Here is a 24545-nt window from a genome sequence, read left to right as displayed (position 1 = left end):
ATTAGTACCATAGTTGCAATATGTGACTGTGCTATTTAGCTTCTTGAAAATGAATATGTCATAAAAAAATAGAATTCCTTAAATAACTTGAGAAGCTAATGCCTTGCCTATATATTACAACTTTGTTTTTTGATAAAAGTGTGCGGCAAGCTAAAAAATTGCGAAAAATTAAGGCTTAAAAAGACCTAAAGTAAAAATTAAAGTAGACAAAAGTAGAAAACATGTTTCATTTTAACAACCTTTATGCGCGTATCCGGACACTCAGAGTAAGAAACTGGAAAGACTATTTTTTCTCATTTATTTGAGTTTTCATTATTTATATACCTTTAAAATTTGTGACAAAATATTTAAATTTATTATTATTATAGGATGGTGCCAACGGAGGTGTGGGTAGACGAACCCGTAGAAAAAACGGAATACAAGGTAATCACCGAAGAAAAGAAAGTTCCTCAAGTAAAGGCTTTATATCCGTTTAACGACCACGGTTTATCTATGGTCAAAAATGAAGTTATGTTCTTGTTAAACAAAAGTAATCCGGATTGGTGGTGTGTACGCAAAGCAGATGGTACTGATGGTTTTGCTCCTGCCAATTATGTTGAAGAAATTGAACCAAGAATTATTCTTGTTAATATCAGAAAACCAGAGGTAAGTAGTATTTTTATCTTTTTTATTTTATTGTTAAATTAATGAAATATTAGTAAATTACAATGTAAAACGAATTTCTGTTTTTTCTTAATGTGAATTGGTTTTAACATATCCATTTTATTACAAGAAATTGCTTACAGTCGATTATAAAGTCATAGTCTAAACTCTAATGTTTAAATCCAATTCAGCACAGTCAGGATCATAATAGAGCTAACGCCTATTGAGTTTTAATGCATAAAAAACGGCCCCTGTAAAATTTTAACAGATTTTGAATAACGTTTTTGTTTGTTCAATGATTGATCTCAATGTTGATAGTTTTTTGGACAAGCATACGGAACATCATCTCAGATTAAATCATCTTTCTAATTTCGGAATGAGGCTGCATTTATACGCATTATATGAGTAAAAACAAAATTATGTTTTTATAATCTAGGTTTAAGTCACCCTGTTGTGAAATATAGCATTTGGATGTTAATCAAAACTATCCATGTATCTTCTTGCTTTCTTAGTCATCTTATTCTTAATCTCTTCTATTGTATATTTTTGGACATATGTCTCTACCAACTCCTTCCATCGATCTCTATCCTGAGCAACGTGCTTCCAATTTGTTCCGGCTATCTTTTTGATGTCATCTACCCATCTCATATGTGGTCTTCCTCTTAGTCATCTACTGTTGTAGAGTCTCCAGTGTTATTTGTTGGTTCATATTTGCCTTATTAAGGTCCAGGTTTGACATCCATATGTCATGATAGAAAGGATGCACTGGTTCAACATTTTCTCCTCAAGTTTTAAGGTATTTCGCTTTTGCTCTTCCGCACTTTGATTCTCTGGATTCCATTCACAGAGGTATTTCACAAATTAGCGCTTGAATTGTTTTGAGACAAATTTTTCCAGTCCTCTACAAGCGAAATTAATTTATTAGTAGGTAGCCTTTGGTGACTATACTAGTTATATGTCTATTTAGATAGTCCCAGATTATGCTTAATATGCCCAAATCAACTTAATTTCCATGTTACCACTTTAGTCCCAGATTATGCTTAATATGCCCAAATCAACTTAATTTCCATGTCCAAAAATCTGGCAGAATGCGGTCCCAATTGTCTTTTATGAAAATAAAGACGTTTCCTAGAAATATTGAATATAGGAACAGTGTGGTCGGTTAAAATATCATTAATGTATCTTCTTACTGCCCTTAAATTGTGTTTCTTACATCGGAATGTACACAAAAACATGGTTCCTCCGTAAACATAACGTTTTCCAGGAAACACCATTCCAGTTAAGTTCTTGACGAACGCATGCCAATATTACCTCCCAGTGAGGTCTAAGCTACTTGTAGTAGTTTGTAGTTTGTACGGGCGACTCACTTATTTCTGTGTCCCAAACTTCGCAATGTTTATTTTTGATCTGCACTGATGTTAAATGGTTATTTTCATAAGGTAGACAAAACAATTAAACCTGTTATCAACATCAGAATTCTTACGTTTTCATAACTGTCTTGTGTACAACTTTATTGAGGTAAAATAAGTCACGAAATATCACGAAATAAATAATATCACGAAAATACCTGGAGTAGAATAGTGGCTAAACCCCTTGGTGAAAACTGACGCCGCCGCCGGCGCGCCGTTTGCGTCTCCGATAAACTGGAGATGTTTACAGTACCATTTCTCGTTTAGATCTCTCTGTTTCCTTGGTATGGAAAGGCACAAACCCTCTGATCACTCTTTTCCATAAATCAACGCTATTGTATTGCGCTTTTGCATGGCGATAATTTAAATAAATAGTTCACAGAAATTTGATATTTTGTAGCGTTTTCTGTGCTTTCGAGGCAGTTAACAATTAACAAAGACAAGTGATTTTCTTTGAACTCAAAAACAGATTACCATGTGTTAGCCAGTTTAACAATGAGAATTTACTAAATAGAAGAAAAATAATATACTGTCATATTTTAAACTAAATAAGCAGTTAGAATATATCATTAAACAAGATAATATTATAATACAGTAATAAAAATATTAAATATAAAATATGTAAATAAATACTAAATACTTTCCGAAAAAGACCTCCACAGTCTCGATCACATCTGCGTTGAATTTAAACTTTTTTCAATGTAGTAAAGACATGACAGATCTAGTGAAAAAGGGGATATATATTCGTATTCATTTAAATTGTCAGGCGGACGCCAGGGGATTATACGGCAAATATACTGATTGACAAAAAAAGGTAAACACCTACGTATGTTTATTAGAATTCATTAATTTTTTACAGATGGACTTATCTTGCCATAACAATAAATGATAACATTTTCAAGTTTATCTGTTAAGTTTTTGTGGCGGATGAGTAAATTGTTTGGAAAGAAACATTTAGTTTTCGTGAATTTACGTTGTCAGTTAAATTTTAAATGTCGTGAGGCTAATTAAGAAGCCTTTTTTGATTGCAAAAAATGCCTAGAGTGCATAGAATTCGTTGGGCGTTCCAGTGACTTTGAGAGGGATCGAATTGTCGATTTGCGTGAAGCCGGTCTATCGATAACAGAAGTTTGTAATTAGGAACAACAGATCCTATTGCAGTGTGAACGAGCGTGGATTCAGGAAGGACAAGAACACCAAGCGAGGGGTTGTGGAGGTCACACAGGGACCACAGGGCGACAAGATCGCCGATTAAGCCTTCTGGCCCTAAGAAAAAGATTCAGTAGTATTCAGCCATCGGAAATCAGTGGTTTGAAGAGCATGGACGGACGCATTGGTATCATACGGTATATCACCGAATACGACAGTGTGGCTTTTTTATTATCGCTGACATTTCTAGTGTACAGAAAGAATTCTATGGCACCGGGAATGGAATCACTTGGTATTTAGTGACAAATCACGCTTCTATCTGGCGATGCACGATGATCGGGCAAGGGTGAGAAGGCGACGTGGTGAAATATGTGGCCCATAATTTAATAGAACGGTACACCGTGGGAGTTAAGGTATGGAGTGCTATGGCTTATGGCAGTAGATCACCACTATTTTTATCAGAGGCAATATGATAACCCGGCGCTAAATTCAGAAAGTACTGGAATCTCGTCTTATTCCGCACCTAAATACCATTCAAAACCCGATTTTTCACCAAGACAATGCCAGACCGCATGTTACCAGAGAATCGTTAGCCTCCATGAATCAACATTTACTTTGGCCACCACGATCACCTGATCTGGGACATGATAGGTCGCGGGTTCTTGAATTGGCAACACCCTCCACAGACTTAAGAAGCTTTTACTCACGAAGTTCCAGGAATGAGCTCCTCAACAAGTTATCGATCATCTTATCAGAACGATGCCTAGGTGTGTTAATTAGTCTATAAGAAATCGTGGATCTTCAACACATTTATTGAATCAGCTGCTGCAGTAAGTTCACGAATCAAGCTGAAAATTTAATCATTTTGCTAGTAACGGGCATTGAGCATGTATACCAAAAATTAATAAAAGCCGATAAATATATGTAGGTGTTTACCGTTTTTGCCACTCAGTGTAATACCTCATTTGAAAGGTGGTTTAAAGTTATTTCAGACGACAATCATAATTATCAGTTTGAGCCCAAAAACCACAAAATATACATTTCAATTATCATTATAATTGCCGCATCTCATTGTCATAAAAATAAAACTTCATTCTCTGACGCCTTCCATTCATTGTATTTTTAATTGATGAGGATTAAATTTCGTATTATTCACCTGTCGACCCAAACGAACAATTATTAGGTAGTTATATTTCTTTCTATTTTCTCTGACATCAATTTATTAAAATTTTCCATGGATAAGCTTCTGTCATATAATTACAATTACACAAATTTGAATTGCCTAAATTGACTAAATTGTGCATTATCGGTTAATAATTTTAAAGTTATGTATGTATAATATATTTCTGTTTTAGGTCGTAAAATCCGTTCAAAAAGTGAAGAAAACAAAATTGGTTAATACTAAAGTTCCAGTTAAGGTTCTAAGACAGTTACCCCGAGCACAAAAAAGAAAAGTTGACGATACCGACAGTGTACCTAAGAGACAAAAGACTATCAACGATTCTTATGGACAGCTTCAAGATTTGGCAGCTAAGAGGCAAGCTTTATTAGCAGATGCTGTAAAGTTGTTCACCTTTTACAAAGAGTGTGATGATTTTGAAAGATGGATTAAAGACAAAGAACAACTTTTGGCTAATGATGATCCGAATGACAGTATTGAACAAGCAAAGAGAAAGTATGAGGTATGTATATTTTTAATGTAATATTTTTATTTTATAATTGTTCCTCTTTTGTGAGAGTGAGAAAAATCTTTCTTACAAATATGATAGATTTTTACAATATTTTCGAATTAGACGAAGTTATTTTCAAAGAAACGTTTATACAGAGACATGTGTTCGTTCTTTCTTTTCCAAGACCATGTGAAATGGAACAAGAACTCAGCGCAACAGGAAAATTATGCTAATACTGTACCTGATACTTACAAACAACTTACGTTTCGCCGATGATATACTTATAATAGCTGAAGATCTAGGTATGGCAAGAGAGATGGTACAGGAACTCGTTGTGGCTACAGAAAATGTAGGTTTAAATATAAATATCTCGAAAACAAAAATCATGACCAATTTGGTACCCAACCAGAACATCAGTATTGGTGGGAAAGAAATAGAACTCGTAGATAGATATAAATACCTGGGACATGAAATTATGATTGGCAGGGATAACCAGACTCATGAACTGAAGAGAAGAATCGGCCTTGGGTGGGCAGCATTTGGAAAACTGAGAGAAACTTTTAAAAGTGAGCTGCCCACATGCCTAAAGAGAAAGGTATTTGATCAGTGCGTCTTCCCAGTCTTGACGTACGGAGCAGAAACACTTACCTTAACAAAAGCAGCAGCTACCAAACTGAGAGTCACGCAGAGAAAAATGGAGCGGTCCATGTTAGGAATAACTCTGCGAGACAGAATAACCAACGAAGACATCAGGAGAAGAACCGGAGTGACTGACATCATCGAGGAGATAGCCAGACTAAAATGGAGATGGGCAGGACACATAGCCAGAATGACAGATGGGCGATGGACAAAGAGGTTATTGGAATGGAGGCCAAGGGAAGACAAGAGAAGCGTCGGTCGACCACCTACAAGATGGACTGACGATTTAAGAAGACTCAATAAAAACTGGATAAGAGCGGCGCAAGATAGACGGGGTTGGAAACATGAGGGAGAGGTCTATGTTCAGCAGTGGACTCTTGAGGCTGGATGATGTACCTGTTACTGATCACTTTTTTTTTCGTTACTTTCTGATAAAGTAATATCTTTATAATAATCTATATAATAAAAATCTTTATAAGTAATACTTTAACCTACGTTTTTGACGGATGAATAACACCTCACGACTATTCGGTAATATTTTTTTAAATAAAACCAACTATTCTGCCCTCACTTTTATTAAAAACCAAACAAGCTGATTCTCTAAAAACGTGATTAAAAAGTTAATGTTGAGTACACATTAGCAAGCAGATTATCAAATATTGCTTTCTTTATTAATTTCACCGTTAGAGCTAAAAACTAAAATTTTTGACTTTAAAATCGAAACGTCGATAAACTTACTTTAACCTTCAATTGTGGATTATTCCCATTTAAATAGTAATTACTTTAAAATCGACTTCGACAATCTTTAGTCTGCGTTCTTCCACATTTTGAATTCTTTTATGAAGATGACCACAAATTTTGTTCTCGACATATCGACGCAGAAAAAAATCTTTTGTGTCTAATTTGACAGAACGAGACGGTCATTGAATCGTTTCTTCCATTAATATTATTCACACAGGAAAAATTTTATTGAGAAAGTCCTGTCGTGATAAATCCAATATCTTTGTTTCGAATGAAGATATCGATACACGATATATACATGTATCGATATAATATTATTAATTGTGCAATGAAATAACATAAAAAAATAAATAAATAAAACGGTGGGGTTTTCTTCAAAAATTAAAAGTAATAATGAACTTGCGTAATTTTTAATATAAAAACTATTGTTTAGTGAATTTAAAAATATTAGTTTGGACAACCTTTTATCTATTAAGCGATTCCTCGTTTTGGTAACAGTTTACGCTGCCTTCAAAAACAATAATTGTTCCCTGGAAATGGAAGTGGTTCCTATACATAGGTGTTTTTGTGCTAAATTATATAATTTTGGATATACTGTCTTCATTTCTTCCTATGAATCAAACGGATTTTCTTTTAGGTTTCTAACGCTATCGAGTTCTTTAATTTTAGCAGCTTCCCCTTTTTCTGTACCTTCGTGCTCTTCACCGGAACTTTGACCTTAAGTCTGACAAGCAGATGTTAATTCCTCTACGAATTTCATGTCTTAAATATCACATTTTATTCGAAATCACATTTTATTCACCACCGAATCCTGAAGGTGTATGATTTTAAACCTTGAGTCCAGTATTGTTGCAGTTACTGGAATCATGAATTGGTCAATCGTCCAAATCTTTTCTTCAGTTCCTTTTTTATTTAGGTTTTTAACTTTTAGGCAAGTTCACACAGTAGGTGTTGTAGTAGATGTTTTGATGTCACCATAAGCACATTAATGTGCTTATGATGACATCAAAAATCAGCTCAGGTGGTCAAAGAGAGGAAGATCAGGTAAAAATAAGCATAATGATCATGCATAGGAAAAGGTCTCGTTGCTCAGAATCGAGAGCGTCATTGGGATGGGTAGGGATATGACTAATAGAAGAATAATAAGGGATAGATAGTAGATATATAATAAATAGATAATAGTTTGACCTAAAAAGCCAAGAAACTGAACACAACTGCAAAATATGAGCGCCAATAAATCTTTACTAGAGATTTGTAAAGGATTGAAATCGTCAGAAGACATAAGCAAACGTACTAAAATTGACATGGTTACCTATATGCTGCGAAAATAGTTATATCGTCAATAAACTAATGAACTTTAAAAAATGTATTTATTCAATATTCAAAAGAATAAAGGAAAAGACACATACTAACATCAATAAACTTATTGCTAAATAGATTGCGGTCCTCGATCGAAATAAAATAAAAGATTATTCAAAAAAAAGTAAATCAATTTAATTATTACTTAACACTCTAAAATTAATGAATACGGACTGCAATCTACACACAACGCAAAAGTCTAAGGATATTTTAATAATTTGACAATACCAATGACAGAAACTTCATGACCATATAAATTTGCTTGTACTATAATTTTTGATACAGACACTCACTTCTTATCAAAAAAAAATTGTAAAACTGATAGCAATACGTGTTTTAGAATATTTTTTATAAGGGAAAAAATCGACATTTTTATGTTTTGTTTATTTTTAATTTTAGTCACTTTATACTATTCTTGCTTAATAGGTGAGTTAAAGATAGTCTTTTTACCATGCAACGACAACATTTAACGTTGGACGAGATGAATAGAGTCGTGGGCCTCCTTTAGGCTGGTATGCGACAAACTCAAGTTGCTGACCAGCTGGGTGTCTCCCAAAGCGTCGTAAGTCGTTTGTGGCGTCGGTTTAGAGACACTGGGAGTCCAGCCGAGCAATATCCAGGACGTGGTCGCTCTACAACCGCCGCTTAAGACCGATATTTAATTTAAATGCCAGAAGGCAGCCATCAATCACAGCACCCGAGCTGGTTAATGAATTACAGCTTACACATAATGTAACAATTAGCAGCAGTATTGTGAGGAATCATCTCCATAAAGCCACTCTTCGTAGTCGGCGACCACTGAGATATCCACCTCTATCTAGAGGCAATCGCGCTACAAGATTAACCTGGTGTCAAGAGTTTCAGAATTGGACTGACAATGACTGGGCCACAATTTTGTTTAGTGACGTGTGTAGATATGGATTTCATCCAGATTCTCTTCGGACAAGAGCTTGGAGACGACCCGGAAATGGAGAACGATTACGACATCTTCAAGAAGTGTATGCATAGAGAGGTGGTACATTAATGGTATGAAGCAGAATCATGATTGACGGAAGAACTGACCTCATTTTCCTACATGGCTTTCTCGCAAGTCAGCAATATTTGGACACTATTCTTGAACCTGTTGTGTGCCCGTTTGCAGCTGCTATTGGAGAAAATTTCTACTTTATGCATGATAACGCTCGACCACATGTTGCGCATATTGTAACAAACTAGTTGGATAACGAGGGTATTGATGTATTGCCGTGGCCAGCACAATCACCGGACTTGAATCGCATTGAGCATGTATGGGACATGCTCCAACGAAGAATTACTCCACATATGGGCAATGTCTACAATGAGTTTCAATTAAAAGAGCTTCTGAGCGAACAATGGACACAACTACCTCGAGCAGACATTAACAATGTGATTCGGAGCATGAAAAGTAGATGTAGAGCTGTGATAAACCAACGTGGTGGCCATACTTTATTTTAAGTTTATATTTCGTATTTTTGACATTTTATGGTGGTATGTGCAACATGGGTGATTTGCAATATATTTTTTTTGCTCCAATTTTCTGTTTTTTTTTTTGCAATTTATGGTTTTTGACATATTAAACAACAATTTAAACTACAAATTTTGTATTACTTTTTTTAAGTTGATTACAGATAAACAAAATACGTCTATTTATAAAAATATCCCTAGACTTTTGCGTTGTGTGTATTAAACCAGAAGCAGCTTTTTGGATATTATTTTATAATATCTATTATAAATAACACACAACATTCTCCTAATACCAAGAAAGTGCTTAACTTCTTAATAAATATAAATTAAATCATATACTTTAATTTAAATAAATAAAATTTTTCAAAGAAAGCATAATTCATTAATAATTAAAATAATTACGAATTCAATAATAAAATGAGTTATGCAGTGTGTCCCCAATTGGCCTTAAAAAAAAAACAAGAATCGTCTATTTAAAATATTTACACTCACTCAAAGTCGGCCAGCGGTGAATTAAAGGGCATTTACCTCCTCGGCCCATATGCTAACACCAGAATGCCAGGTAGGCATTCAGAAGTAGCAAAAAAACAAGGATAATTTACCCTCTTCTCGCCGGCAGAAAAAATAATACTTTTATAGTTTATGTTCAAAAGAATGGGACTAAAAAATAATTAAACTTACCACAAACGTGGGTTTTTCAGTAATAAACTGTACTCAAAAAACTTATAATTGACGTCAGCATCCATTGCGACAACAAACTAAGAAATAATATGTGTGGCAATAGTGACAATATAGACATTTTTAGTCGTTATTTGAACTTCTGCTTGTATTACATAACGGGTTTCAACTTAAACAGAATTGAATTACATGGCGAAGCTAATATTACGCATTATTCTAAATAATTTAAGAACAGACGGGGTTAATAATATGGGAACTTGAAAAACGGGATGGCTTGGTACAGTACCGTCAAAGTTTTAAGCTTTAGGAAGATATAATGCTAAAAGCTAGATCTGCTAGACTGTTTTGTCACTACTTCGAGTGAATGAAAAACTTTTTGTTATATCTTTTAACTCTTCAATTTTAACTCTTTTATTTCTTTAACCTCTTCAAGGACATAAACACATTTGTGTACGTTTCGTTTAAAATATTGTAATAATACTTTAAACGCAGTTCTCATTTACGTAGCGGCAACCGTTGTGGACGTCTACAATCCCCCCTCTCAAGTTACAGCGAAATAGAGATCAAAATCGCTTGACTTTTGTATCTCGTCATATTTTTATATTCACGTGTCTCCTTGACGGTGTTTTGAGGTTATAAGAAGAAGTCCAGGCACTGTATTTTTTCAATTTGACATAATTTTGTGCAACAAAAATTGGTGAGTACAGAATACATATCTAATATACAAGATCGTACAATAAAATCAAATATATTATTTTGGTGTCTTGAGTAAATTACGTGAAAATAACCGTACACATTTATGTACGTGGTGCAGAAATGTCAAAATAATTTTGTTTTTATTTTCATTTTAGAATAAGGCACCATGTTTAGAGAGATACCTACATCATCATTTTATAGCAGAAAAACAGAGAAAGTAACCATTCTAAGTTCTGTGCAAAATCCAAACAATTCAGATTTGGAGGAAATTGAAATTGAGAATGATGGCCAATCAGAAGAAGAATTGGATTCCTTATTGGAATTGCCAAATAACAGAGATACCATGGAAGAACTTTCCGAATCAAATGGTAGCTCTGATACTGATAGTGACTATGATGACATTCCTCTGGCTTTGAGATACAGACAACAAAAATACAGTAAGAAGAGGGCAACCGATTCAGCATTGTCATCTGAGCCTCCTGTACCAATACAGAGTTTCAAAATCTGGTATTCAGAAAAGGATAATGCCTTTATAAACAATCCACCAATTTTTCGAGGTAACTATCAAGTCAATATAAATGGCGATACGCCATATTCCTTCTTTGTGAAACTATTTCCTGATGAAATTTTCGAGCTAATTACTACAGAAACAATTCGTTATGCGCTTCAATCTGAAAAACATTCATTTTCGGTTAGCATTGCTGAAATGAAACAATTTTTTGCTATCAACATCATGATGACATACATAAAATACCCTGCCTATCGGATGTATTGGTCATCCGTTCCAGGTCTGAGTTTTTATCAAATTGCTAACACTATGTCCCTAAAAAGATATGAAGAGATAAAAAGATATTTACACTTCAACAATAACGATGAAATTTCTGAGAATAATGATGACGCATTTATAAAAGTACGACCTTTTCTTGATTTACTGAGTAGAACATTTGCTGATGCTGCAACACGAACTGAGTATATAGCTATTGATGAGATGATAATTCCATTCAAAGGAAGAAGTAGAAATAAGCAGTATATTAAATCTAAACCCAAGAAATGGGGATTTAAAGTATGGGTACGAGCTTCAGCAAATGGCTATGTATCAAAATTTGAGATGTACCAGTCCTCAAAAAATCAAAATAAATCAGAATTGGGTATCATTGGTGATACAGTTGTGAGGCTGTGTTCAGGATTAGAAGGTCTCAATCACAAAATATTTTTGGATAATCTATTCACTTCTATACCATTAGTCATCTACCTAAAAGATGCAGATATACATGTAGTAGGAACTGTCAGAGCTAACAGAATACACAAAGCTAGCGAAAAACTGACGGATGGTAAGATTCTTAAGAAAAAAGGTAGAGGTTCATGTTCCGTGACAACATCTGAAAACAACATTACAGTGCTACGATGGGCAGACAATAACCTTGTTCATATGATTTCATCTTTCGCTGGTAAGGATCCTCAAGATACTGTAAGAAGATGGGATAGGAAAACAAAGACTTACATTGAGGTTCAAAGGTCACAGGCTATTATTCAGTACAATCGGTTCATGGGTGGCGTAGATTTATCAGATAGAATGATTGCTCATTATCCACATGCCATCAAAAACAAGAAGTTCTATCTGAGAATTGTTTTTCATTTCATGAATGTTGCAATTATAAATGCTTGGTTGTTGTTCAGAGAAGCCAATTCGTCAAAAATATCTTTACTAGAATTTAAAGCATCTATTGCTTCAACTTTAATTGAGTTAAATGGAAATGCAAGAAAACGAGGAAGACCCTCATCCGAAAATTCTGCTCCAAAAAAGAAAACGACGTGGACAAAAGTTGCACCTGAAGTTCGCTTGAATGGATTGGGACATTATTCAATGAAAATGGACTACAAAAATCCACCAAGATGTCATGACAGAAATTGCAAACGCAGAACAAGATATAGATGCAAGCAGTGTCAGGAAAGTGTGTGCCCAGAGTGCATGGAATCGTTTCATCAATAGATCATCCGCCCATTGGCAACATATGTGTACGTTTTCATTTTTGACTTTTACAATGTCAAATTTGACAATATTTTTTTTTGCAATTTTTCATGTATCCGGAGTTTAATAATTAAAATATAGAAAAATATTGGACTTTTTATTATTCAAAGAATTAATTCGTCCCTGAAGAGGTTAATTTGTGCTCAACATTGTTGGTACATCGATGGAGGAAAAAAAGTACCGAGCTAATCGTGAAGCCTAAAAATATAAAAATCGTTCCAGTATGTAGAAAATGAAGTTCCACAAATTTTTACATTCAGAAACATTTTTTTAGTTTTCCCTTCAGAATTTCGGTCTATATTTTTTTAATTTGATCACTCGCTTTCGCACTTCTTTTGAAATAAACAACGGTATTTCTCACGTTGTCAATTAATATGTTCAAATGCTGTGCATAATTTTTCATTGACATATCTCATACTAAGTTTTGCGCCTGAGCAAAACATGGCACATGTCTTGTCCTGTTAAGTTCATCTTACACGCAACACACAACTTGGACTAGAGGTTGACATTGACAGTGACAGCTAAGCAGACACACAGCTGACACAGCGATCTAAATAAAATACATTGAACTTTTATGTATTTGACAGAACTTTATCATAAATAAACATCAATATATTTAAAAAACTCGAACATATAAGTAAAACACTTCTGTTGTAATTGGTATATTTAATTAAAAATTAAATTTAAAAATCCAAAAAATCAAGTTTAGAACGCTTTCGGACTAATCAGTCCATCTTCAGTGAACTTTGTAGTACTTGCAAAATAACCCCAAAAGCAAACGGTGGTTTGCTTGTTTCAATGAATCCATTGAAACCCAACGGATTCAATCATACTTAAAATTGTTAAATTATCTAGTTATTTGTCGATATTGTCTACAGGGAACATAAGTCCCTACTCCAAACAGTTCTTCTACATCGGAATTGTAGGAAAGTTAAATGCAAACCATACTAATTTAATTATTTTAAGTATGGTTTAATCGATAATAAACTGTTTGGTTTTGGGGTTTTTTGCAAGTACTACAAAGTTCGCTGAAGATGGACTGATTTGTCGGAAAACGTTATAAACATGAATCCTTTTGGATTTTTAAATTTAATTTTTAATTAAATTTACCATTTACAACATAAGCGTTTTACTTCTATGTTCGAGTTTATTAACCATATACAGCCAACTCCTGGGGATTATCCCTTTTTAATCAATATATTTATTTCTTTTTATATATATTTTGTCCTGTATTATACTATATACGTGACAATATCATTTATTAATCCTCTGTGATGATAAATTGAATTCCAAATATCGATATATGTGCCGATATATGCAAAGTTGAAATCGATGCAATTTTAAAATACATATATCAATATGTTTAATAATTAATTGTTAAATAATAATAATAATACATTGTTGCCTTCCCTACTCAAGCATGTTTCATTAATTTCAACAATATCTTGAATTGCTATATCTACCCCGTTTTAAAAGTTCCTCAGTTTACAGCCGTTGTATTTCTATAACCTGAGTAACCTATAGTTGATTAATACAACCGAATTTTTCGAATAGTGTTATTTTCCTTATTTTTGTACTACAGATTTTTGGTCGATTTAGAAAAAAAAATGTAAAATAACCAAGTATCCGGATTGACAAACTTAGCGACAAAATTCATCTGAATGAATACCACCTCCGCTCAGCCGGTTAATTTTCTTAACTCTAACGATGTGGCCAATATAAAAGATTTTTTTGTATATTGTATTTGAAAGTATAACCATATTCAATCTTATATGTACACTTTTTCTCGTTCCCAGGTTGTTCATATATCCCAAATAAGTGGACATAGTGAAATTAATGCTATAACAGCTGATTGAATTTTATTTTAGAAATTCCTTACGGATTTATCTGCGAGCCAAAAGAGAATGGATGCTTTGGATGCCGATGTGACAGTTTTTGTAAACCAAAATCATTCTCAAATAGACAAAGTCAAAATTCGACATAGACAAATCCAGGCAGCTTGGCAGAAACTTAACACACTTAAAGCTCAAAAAGAAAAGAGTCTGGAAGGTGCCAGTAGTGTAGAACTATTCAATAAAATTTGCGAGGAAACGAAAGATTGGATGTTAGAAAAGATGGAACAGCTAGATACTGCAGTTTTAGGTAAGGTTGCTTATATTTCTATGTATCAATTTTAAATATTTTTTGTTACTATCCAAAGTCATGTTAAAAAAAACTTATTAAGCTAGTACTCTCTTCAATGAGATTATTGGTAAGTTTGTGCTTTGGGAATATTATGGAGTAATAATTATTAATATCCTAATAACCAACTCAACTCATTCTAATTTATTGCAAGAAAACTCAAGAAAAATTGTTACTTAATTGTTTTATTTTTACGTAACTGGCACGTAGAAGAGAAAGTTTTCTTTATATTTGTTTGGTTTTTTTCTTTATTTTCCTCCATTGTTTTATATATTCAGTTGTTTTCCTTTCATTTTCTTCTTTCTCCTTATAAAGAGTTTCATGCGTTGTGTTTTACGTGAATTAAGTAAATTAAGACATAAATAAAACCAAAACAAGTGTTTCAGTTTATTGAGTAATGGCAATTCGTAACTTAACTCAGCATGTCGTAGTTCGTATAAGTACAACAAGAAATTGAGGAGGGTGGCGCATACATCTAACAGAATCTACTAATTGTACGAGGTGCAAATCAAACACTTCGTTTACTAATAAGAAAATCAAAATTACCAAGATTTTAGTAAGTAATATGTGGTTCTTTACAGTGGGTCGGCTATAACAACAGATATATTTACGATACGTTTTAGCAAATTAAAATTTGGTCAGCACATACTTAAGGCATCGTAAGAATATTGTCTACATCGAAAATTGAATTTGTTTGAGAAATTCATTTAAAAAAATTAAAATAGGTAGATAACGTTTTTTTTTTAATAATTTGTGTCAAATAATAAATATACCGAATGTTAGCAAAAACAATTTTTATTCTAGTCATAAATATGCATTTTCTGTATTTTAGAAGCATTAAGAAATAGTTGAATAAATAATTGGAAGAACTTGAAGCATTAAAAAAGGAAAATCAAACAAGAAAATTCTATAAAAATCTAAATAAAGCAAGAAAAGAATTTAAACCAAGGATCGGACTATGTAAGGATAAGGATATACTCAATACAAAAGAAGAAGTATTGAAAAAGTGAGTGGAACACTATAAAGAACTACTTACTATCGAAGTAGAAGATCCAAATCAACCACCCCCAGGAGCAAACAACAATACACCATTGGAGCCTCCATCAATTCAGGAAGTACGGGATGCAATAAAACACCTAAAAAATAATAAATCTCCAGGAAGTGATGGTATACACGCGGAACTTATTAAATGTGGAGGTGCTACTCTGACTTATCATATATATAAAATCATACTGAGAGCCTGGAATGAGGAACAAATCCCTTTAGGAGTAGTGTATTGGGATCGTTTGCCCGCTACACAAAAAGGGTGATCAATTGGAATGTAGAAACTATAGGGGAATAACCCTCCTTAATACAGCATACAAAATATTTTCGAGTATTTTATATGGTCGCCTGAGTGCATATTCAGAGGAGCTTCTTGGCGAATATCAAGGCCTGGTTGATCAACAACAGACTAGATCTTTGTGCTAAGGCAAATACTGGAAAAAACCAATGAATTCAATATCGACAGATACCATCTTTTCGTAGATTTTAAATCGGCCTATGATAGTGTCCTAAGAAATAAATTGTATGAAGCCATGGATGAATTCCACATACCCGATAAACTGATAAGATTGGTTAAGGCTATAATGCGTAAAGTTGTTTGCAAAGTCGAAATACAGGGCGAACAATCACAGGCATTTGAAACGCATGTTGGGCTGCGACAGGGAGATGCGCTGGCGTCAGGGATGCCTAAATAGACAACAGAGGAAACACTTTTAATAAATCATCCCAAATGTTGGCATATGCAGATGATGTTGACCTAATTGCCCGCACAACACGCAAGCTAGAAGAAATGTATACCACCTTGTCAAACGCCTCAAAAAATATGGGCCTGCAAGTAAATGAGGAGAAAACTAAGATAATGGCATCAACACCCAACAATAGAGCCAGAAACATCGGCCACCAATTCACGGTTGATAACTCTACCTTTGAAGTGGTGGACAAATTCACATACTTAGGCTCCCTGATTACGAAGGAGAACGTCATGACGGAAGAAATCAAGCGAAGAATAATCCTAGCAAACAAATGCTATTTTGGACTGATTAGACATATAAGAAGCAGAAACTTAAGCCAAAAAAACAAAAATAACCATATACAAAACCCTTATACAACCATTGTTGACATATGGGTCGGAGACATGGACCATTTCCAAGGCAGATGAAAATCTCCTGCTTATATTTAAACGAAGGATCCTGAGAAGAATATTCGGTAACATCTGTGAAAATGGTGTTTGGAGAAGGAGGTACAACTACGAAATATATCACATATATAAACATATATTTGGTGGTAAAGATGTAGTATCCTTTATAAAAATAGGAAGACTAAGATGGGCAGGACATCTGGCAAGATCACAGCAGAACAACCCTCCTAGAAGAATCCTTATGTCACAACCTGTGGGAAGTAGAAGTAGGGGTAGGCCAAAACTCAGATGGAGGGATGGTGTAGATGAGGATGGTCGACAAATAGGCGCAGCAAACTGGCGACAGTTGGCAATGGATAGAACTGACTGGCGTAATAGACTTGGGAAGGTCGAGGCTCTTTTATAGGGCTGTAGCACCAATGATGATGATGATGATGAATAAATATCAAACAATAAAAATTACTTTGATTTAAATTACTGGAATTTAACATGATCGATACCGTATCTATCATCTTTATTGTCGAGAATTGAACTCGTGCGTTCCGACTTAACATTCCAGTATCTTAGCCGCAAAAAAGAAACAGCCTTAAAAAAAAAAAAAAAGCAACTCCACAAAATAAACAACTTAAAATTATTCTAAATTGAAGCAGTATTTTATCACAGCGTAACTGGTCGTAAGACGAGACACTTCCTGAACTTTCACGATGACTGATAACCATGAGTATACATCAGAAGACCATAGCAGAAAAATCAATAGGGAAGTTACAATAATATTAGACGATATCCATCTCTTTCTTGACTTCCCATTCTTGTATTCTTTCTTTTTTCCGCCTGTAGTATTCTTAATGCTATCTTTCTTTCGTATCCTAACCATCTCGTGTTTTAAATTAGCCATATTTCTAAAATAAGTCTAGTTATCCTTTTCGCTTATTTTACCTCTCCTTTCAATATATCTGCCAATAATTTTCTTTATCGTGTGCGTTTATTATTTTATGGTTCATATATTCCTTCTTTTACCTCCTCCACTTCTGTGTCGTTTTGTGTTATTTGTTTTTTCCTGTTTCCGTTGTATTTCTATTATTATTATTTCCATCTCATTTTCAGTCTTCTTTGGAATATTTTTCGTATTTGTTTAATAAATCTGCTATGGCCCCCAAAAGTAATCATTTTTTATTTCTATAAAAAATTGTATAACTCTTTGATGCTCCTCTTGTCTTTTTTATTTCATTACGTCTAAACTTTTGTTGTATATTTTAAGTTATTTTTCCACTTCTTCTTTCTTTTTTTGTCCACATATTTGTTTTCCATGTCACAGTTATCGTTCACAATCAATGGGACATGACAACATGAGATCAAATCCAGAATTGAAAAGGAGGGGTAAAGTTTTATCAATATAGAGCACATTTTTACTAACAAGAACTTTTCACTACCACTAAACAACATATTACGGCATGGAAGCTTGGACAATGACGGAACACTACTAAAAAAGCTACCTACTTTTGTAATGTGGTTATACAGGGTGTTTCAAAAACTCTATAGGACAGGTATCTCTAGGACAGCTAAAAAACTAAAAAATAATTGGGGTTTGCTTAGTAAAAATTTTTTGTAACGCCATCCGTTTTCAAGATAAAGGGCGATGAAGAAAAAAAATTTACACGTTTTTTACTATTTTGTCGAAACTCCTGGCAACATTGTAATGCAATTTTATACGAATATGTTTTATAAGCTGATACATCCCATGAATTTGTTTTTATAGATGGCTCTCATAGAGGGCACTTGTTACCAAGGTTCGTACCAAGTATTATTCAACATAAATTTTTAAAGGGTAGAATTATTAACCAAAATTTCACGTAAACTTAAATATCATACAATTTTACACCAAAAAAGGTACTCTTTGTAAAACTCGATACTGTGTACCGTTTTCGAAATATTTTGATTTGAAAATGATGACATAATAACCGATGCAGGTATAAAGTAATGATAAAGTTATTAATTAAAAAAAGCCACAAGAAGAAAATTAAAATGAAGACTATGAAAATAAAATAAAATTCAATTGGAATAAATGTTTAAAATGTCCTCCGTCTTTACGAATGCCCAAGTCTATTCTTTTTTCTATAGAATCCAAATCTTCTAAACGGTTGGAGATCCACTATGATGTCATTAAAGTGACGTTGAATTATGTCTTCCAATTCTTGACGTGAATTTACTTCTGTAGCGTAGACTTTTTTATTTAGGTGTATGCTGTTTTAATTTAGGTGTATGTTTTTACTTTTTCTATGGGTTGACCATTTACACTGATTCTTTCAATTTGCTGTTCCTTCTTAGAGATCATCATACATTTTGTTTTCTTAATGTTTAGTGAAAGTCCATATCTCTGACTCAATTCTGTGATTCTATTCATTAACTCCTGGAGGGCTTCATAACTGTCAGCGAATACCACAATGTTATCGGCGTATCTGATGTTATTGATAAAATCAAAATCATGGGATGTAGGTATAATTTTCAAAACATATTCATATAAAATTTCATTACGATGTTGCCAGTAGTTTCCGCAAAATCGTAAAAAATCTGCAACATTTTTTTCTTCAACGCCCTTTATCTTGAAAACGGATGACGTTACAAAAAAGTTTTACTAAGCCAAACCCAATTATTTTTCAGTTTTTATCTATCCTAGAGATGGCTTTACCTTTTGTTAAACACCCTGTATAGACACATTAACTGTTTTTCAATTAATTTAGCAAAAAAGTCAATCAACTTTTTCATTAAAAAAAGGTAAATCGAAGAGATCTTTATCTTTCGGCTTTTTATAAAAATTCCCGTAAAACATTACGCCTCTGGTAAACTGGAAACTTCTAGACGTGTTAATTCTAGTCAACACTAAAAGCAAATGCTCCTTCCTGGGTTCCTGGGCATTTATATATCCTAAGCTGTAGCGGTATTGTTGATATTTCCTGTTGTGTAATTAAAATTCGAGTAAATTTTGCTTAGTTTTCATCAAACCAATTTAAAATTGTTTTGAAAAATGAAGTCAAACCAAAAGTTTTTTGTTTTATTTCCCGCAGAAGATGAGAACTTCACATATTTGTTATTATCCAGAACAGCATTTATTTTTGGGCAGATTACGTTTAATTTTGTAGGTACCTAATTTTTCCCAATGATTTTGCATGTATATGTACAGTGGATTGTAACTAGGTTCTTTAGATCGGTGTAAGGATATGTTTTCCACTTCGCAGTGTGGCTTGAGCTCATTCGACTTGTGTTTGCCAGTTGATTTGCTTTTTCATTTCCGTAGATACCTGTATGTGAAGGTACCCAAATAAAAGCCGCTTCCTTTCCTAATGATCGGAATGTTTCTAATTTGTTTGTTTATTGTTTGTAAAATAGGATTTTTGGTATATATTTTTTTCAATCCCAGTAATACATTTATCGTTCTACTCTTTTTGAAGATTAGGTCTTCCAAAATAACTGTGACCTCGCCTATGAATATTCTGAAGTTTGTAGGTATCGATATGCTATAAGAATTTTCATTATAGTAGTAGGCAGGAGCGTGATCATTGTGAGTTTTAGATGCATTAGTAAAGATTTGCAAATCGTCAGGATAGTGGTCTAGAATTTTCAAGAATAGATGTTTAATTTTGTGGAATTTGTAGTTGATTTGGGATACTTTGTAAGTGTTAGGTCAATAGTTAATGGGTGGCTTGCCTATAGAGGGAAGTTTGGAATTATATTTAGCGATACATTGAGTTGATTTCTATCGATTGTTGTGAGCTTTATTCTTTCCATGAGGGGTGTAGAGTTTTTAGTCTTTTTGTTAGGAGGAAGACTAAGGTTGCAGATGTGGAAGAATAAAGGATGCTGTTTCTGGGATGATGTCTTTGCAATAATATGATGACATATATCTGTCGTCTTAAATTTAATGGTGATTGTAATATTTTTGTTTATTTATTTTTACCAACACTGTGTTCATTATATATAGAATATGTTGAAATACCATATCATATTAATTATAAAATTATTACTGGCTTCAACGATAAACAATACAAAAAAACCATTTCTTATCCAACAAAAGGTCTCTAAAATTCGCATTATTTCGACTGGTAAATTTAGATGAAAATTTCTGCCATTGGCCATAAACAACGGATAAATTATTTGAAGTATGTTTTGTAAATGTTCCGATTCTCAGTTAAAGGCTTGGACACGCCTATAATATAGCCTTCTGATCCTACTTTGATCATACATAGTTCGCAGCTGGGTACCTTTCTGTATACATAGAACGGTGGTTAGTTGAAAACTATTCTATCTTATTTAATTTTTTTCGCTGAATACGAATAGTAGACATTATCCATAAGATATAATAGTTTTCACCTATCCACGCTGCCATGTATTCAGAAAGGTACCCAGCTGCCGAACTATGTATGATCGGAGCAAAATCGGAAGACTGTATGATAGGTATGCCCAAACCTTAAGTTTAGAACTCTAATACTTAAATATCACTTTCTTTTAAATTGGTTTTTGTAGTTACAATATAAAACATTTTTGTAAATTTGTATTTTACGTTTTATTAATTTTTAGGACATGATTTAAAAACCATTCAAGCTTTGCAAAGAAGACACGATAATTTAGAAAGAGAACTAGCGCCAATCGAAGAAAAGGTCGACAAAGTAAATCTACTAGGAAATTCAGTCCAAAAATCTTATCCCAACGAGAAAGCAAATGTTATTCAAAAACAAAAAGATATTGACGATCTTTGGAAAAAGGTCAAAGATAAGGCTCTTGAAAGAAGAACTAGAATTGAAGATGCTGTGGGACAACAAATATTTACCAACAGTTCCAAACATTTGTTGAATTGGGTTGCCGATACCAAGAAGCAACTTAATGCTGACAATGTTGTACGAGATGTTCAAACTGCAGAGGCACTTTTAAAAGCACATCAAGATCTTGCTGAAGATATTAAAGCTAAAAATGATGAGTAAGTACTATTTTTATGGTTTGTGTAGTATTTGATAATTATTTGATAGCTCGTGACTCTATAACTGGTAACTCATGATTGACGCATTGCGGCCTCTTACAGACTTGTTTTAAATATACAATAGCAAAGAATCTTGATGCTCTCAAACCCTTCTACATTAGATAGATAGTATTAGATTACAATAAAAATTGTTCAGTAACAGTATCTAAACACAATTTCACGAACCCTATCAGTCAGTTTACGATTGTTTTATAGAATATTATGGGTAAACCTTTTTTGTATCTAATCATTTCTTGGTATGATCTATAATGCTATTTTTAAATAGACTGCGTGTTTGTCCGACGTAAAATTTCCAACAATTCCTGCTAAATGTTTTGATTTCGTATATTATATTGTATCAACATTTACAATCTATAAATAGCAGTAAATATGTTGAAATATGATTTTACGTGAAATCGAGTTTATATAAAATAAATGCAACTGAGTGCAAAAAGATCAACATTTAATTAAACGTAAATTAGGAAGACTTATGAGACTATACATGGAGTGCACCAGGAGACAACGAAAATAATCTGATAAGGAATCAAATCGATTACAGTAATTACTATTTAAATGGGAATAAGCCACAATTAAAGGTTAAAGTAAGTTGACGTTTCAATTTCCACTTGAATTAAAACGTCAACTTACTTTAACCTTTAATTGTGGCTTATTCCCATTTAAATAGTAATCACTTTAACATGCCACGAGAAAATAGCTTCAGAACAATAATAATAAATCGATTACATTCTCGTTAACAAAAGATTTCGAAATGGGATTTATTAAAGCATGAAAACATATCCTAGTGCTGATGCAGACTCCGATCACAATTCACTACTTGCCATCGTTAACATTAAATTGAGAAAACAACAGAAAAAAAAAGTAAAAGCAAGACTAGATTTGTTAAAGCTTGAGGGTGAAAAATTTCAACATCAAATAAATGAAGCAATTACACCATCATTCACAGAAGCTTCAAAAAAAAGATATTAACAGTGCCTGGAACGAAATGAAGGCGGCAGTACTTAACGCTGGCGAAACGTTTCTGGGTAAAAAAGAACCAAGTGCCAAAAAGACTGGATGACACCAGATATTATAAGGCTCTTTGAAGAAAAACGAAAATACAGAAATACAAATAAAGAAAAATATAAGCAAATGAAAAAACTAGTAGAAGTAGAAACGCAGATCAAGGAAGCAAAAGAACGCTGGATGGATGAAAATTGTAAAAAATAGAAGAATTTAATATGGAACACGACATACATAAGCATAACCTACATAAGAAACTAAAAGAAGTTACGGGTATTACACTGAAGAGAATACCACAAGTCATAAGAAACTCCAATCTCCAATTATCATAAGAAGAAAAACGACAAACTTGGGACTATTACATCAAGAACTTATTCACAGATAATAGGGAAGAAATAAATGGAACATTACCAACTGATAAAAATATACAAATTCTAATATCAGGGGTGAAAAAGGCAAAAACTCAAAAAGTGGTAAATCGCCAGGTCCTGATGAAATTCCTGATACAATCCTGTAGATATACTAAATATCCTGAATGTCGAAAATATTGAGTGTCTAACTAAATTATTTAATAAAATATACAACGACAGTCAAATTCCTGAAGAATGGTTCAAATCTATCTTTTTACCCCTACCCAAGAAAAATAATCCTAAATCTTGCGATGAATACGGATTAATTAGCCTCATGAGCCACACTTTAAAAATACTACTCAAAGTTATTCAACAGCGTATATATCAAAAAATGTGTTTAGATTTAGAGGTGGAATGGGAACGAGAGTAGCATTGTGCGCAATGACGGTACTATTACAAAAATGCAGGGAAATAATAAAAATGTATTCATATGTTACGTAGATTTTCATAAAGCTTTTGACAGAGTTCAACATGGTAAACTCATACATGCATTGAAAAACAGACACCTAGATCCCAAGGATATCAATTTAATCAAAAATCTATACTACAATCAAACATCGGTCGTAAGGGTGGAAGATAGTGAGACAAACCAAGTAGGAATTCAAAGAAGAGTCAGACGGGGATGTGCGCTGTCGCCACAATTATTTAATGTGCACTACCGACTAATATTTCAGGAAATAACTGCTGGTGTAATTCTGTGGTAAAGAACTGAAGGTGTAAGAATTGGAGGGAGCATCATTAATAACATAAGATTTGCAGACGATACCGGAATCATTGCAGAAAATATAGAAGATTTACAAATTCTTATAGAAATCATTAACAGAGAAAGCAAAAGGATGGGACTAACAATGAATATAGATAAAACCAAATGCATAGTACACAATACGTATTACAACCCGTAAAAAAATTAGAGGCATTCGAAATGTGGCTGTATAGGCATATTCTAAAAATTCCTTGAACTGCGTCTCAAACGAAGAAGTGTTAAGTCGAGTTGGGCATGGCAGAAAGCAGAAAGACATGGGCAAAAGAAGAAGTAAAAATTATGCTACTAAGCCTTCAATTAGTAGATTAATTTGATCTTGTTCTCTTATTTTGCTAGTGAGCAGTTCCCAAGATAACCGAATCAAACAACTTACTGAATCTCGATCTTTTATACTGAACTATATGTCCCAAGAGAGAGGGATGGATATATATTTCTTGTTGTTTTCTTCAGACATTCTCTATCTGTTCGATATGGGCCTCTCTCATTG

General features: G+C 33.5%; 1 protein-coding gene across 6 annotated transcripts in view; it reads left to right on the top strand.

The window, feature by feature from the left end:
- The window catches only part of kst (spectrin beta chain, non-erythrocytic 5 kst), a 267491-nt gene that overhangs the window by 177886 nt on the left and 65060 nt on the right, over positions 1-24545 (top strand). For all 6 annotated transcript variants that reach the window (XM_072534881.1, XM_072534885.1, XM_072534884.1 and 3 more), the window contains exons 7-10: positions 369-645; positions 4556-4882; positions 14363-14636; positions 21430-21826. In XM_072534881.1, coding sequence (XP_072390982.1) covers positions 369-645; positions 4556-4882; positions 14363-14636; positions 21430-21826 — 1275 coding nt within the window. The remainder of the gene's footprint in view (positions 1-368; positions 646-4555; positions 4883-14362; positions 14637-21429; positions 21827-24545) is intronic.

This window comes from Diabrotica undecimpunctata, chromosome 6 (assembly GCF_040954645.1).
Source record: "Diabrotica undecimpunctata isolate CICGRU chromosome 6, icDiaUnde3, whole genome shotgun sequence".
NCBI classification, from domain to species: Eukaryota; Metazoa; Arthropoda; class Insecta; order Coleoptera; family Chrysomelidae; genus Diabrotica; species Diabrotica undecimpunctata.
The sequence above is the reverse complement of the archived record's forward strand: the minus strand, read 5'-3'. Positions and strand labels throughout refer to the sequence as shown.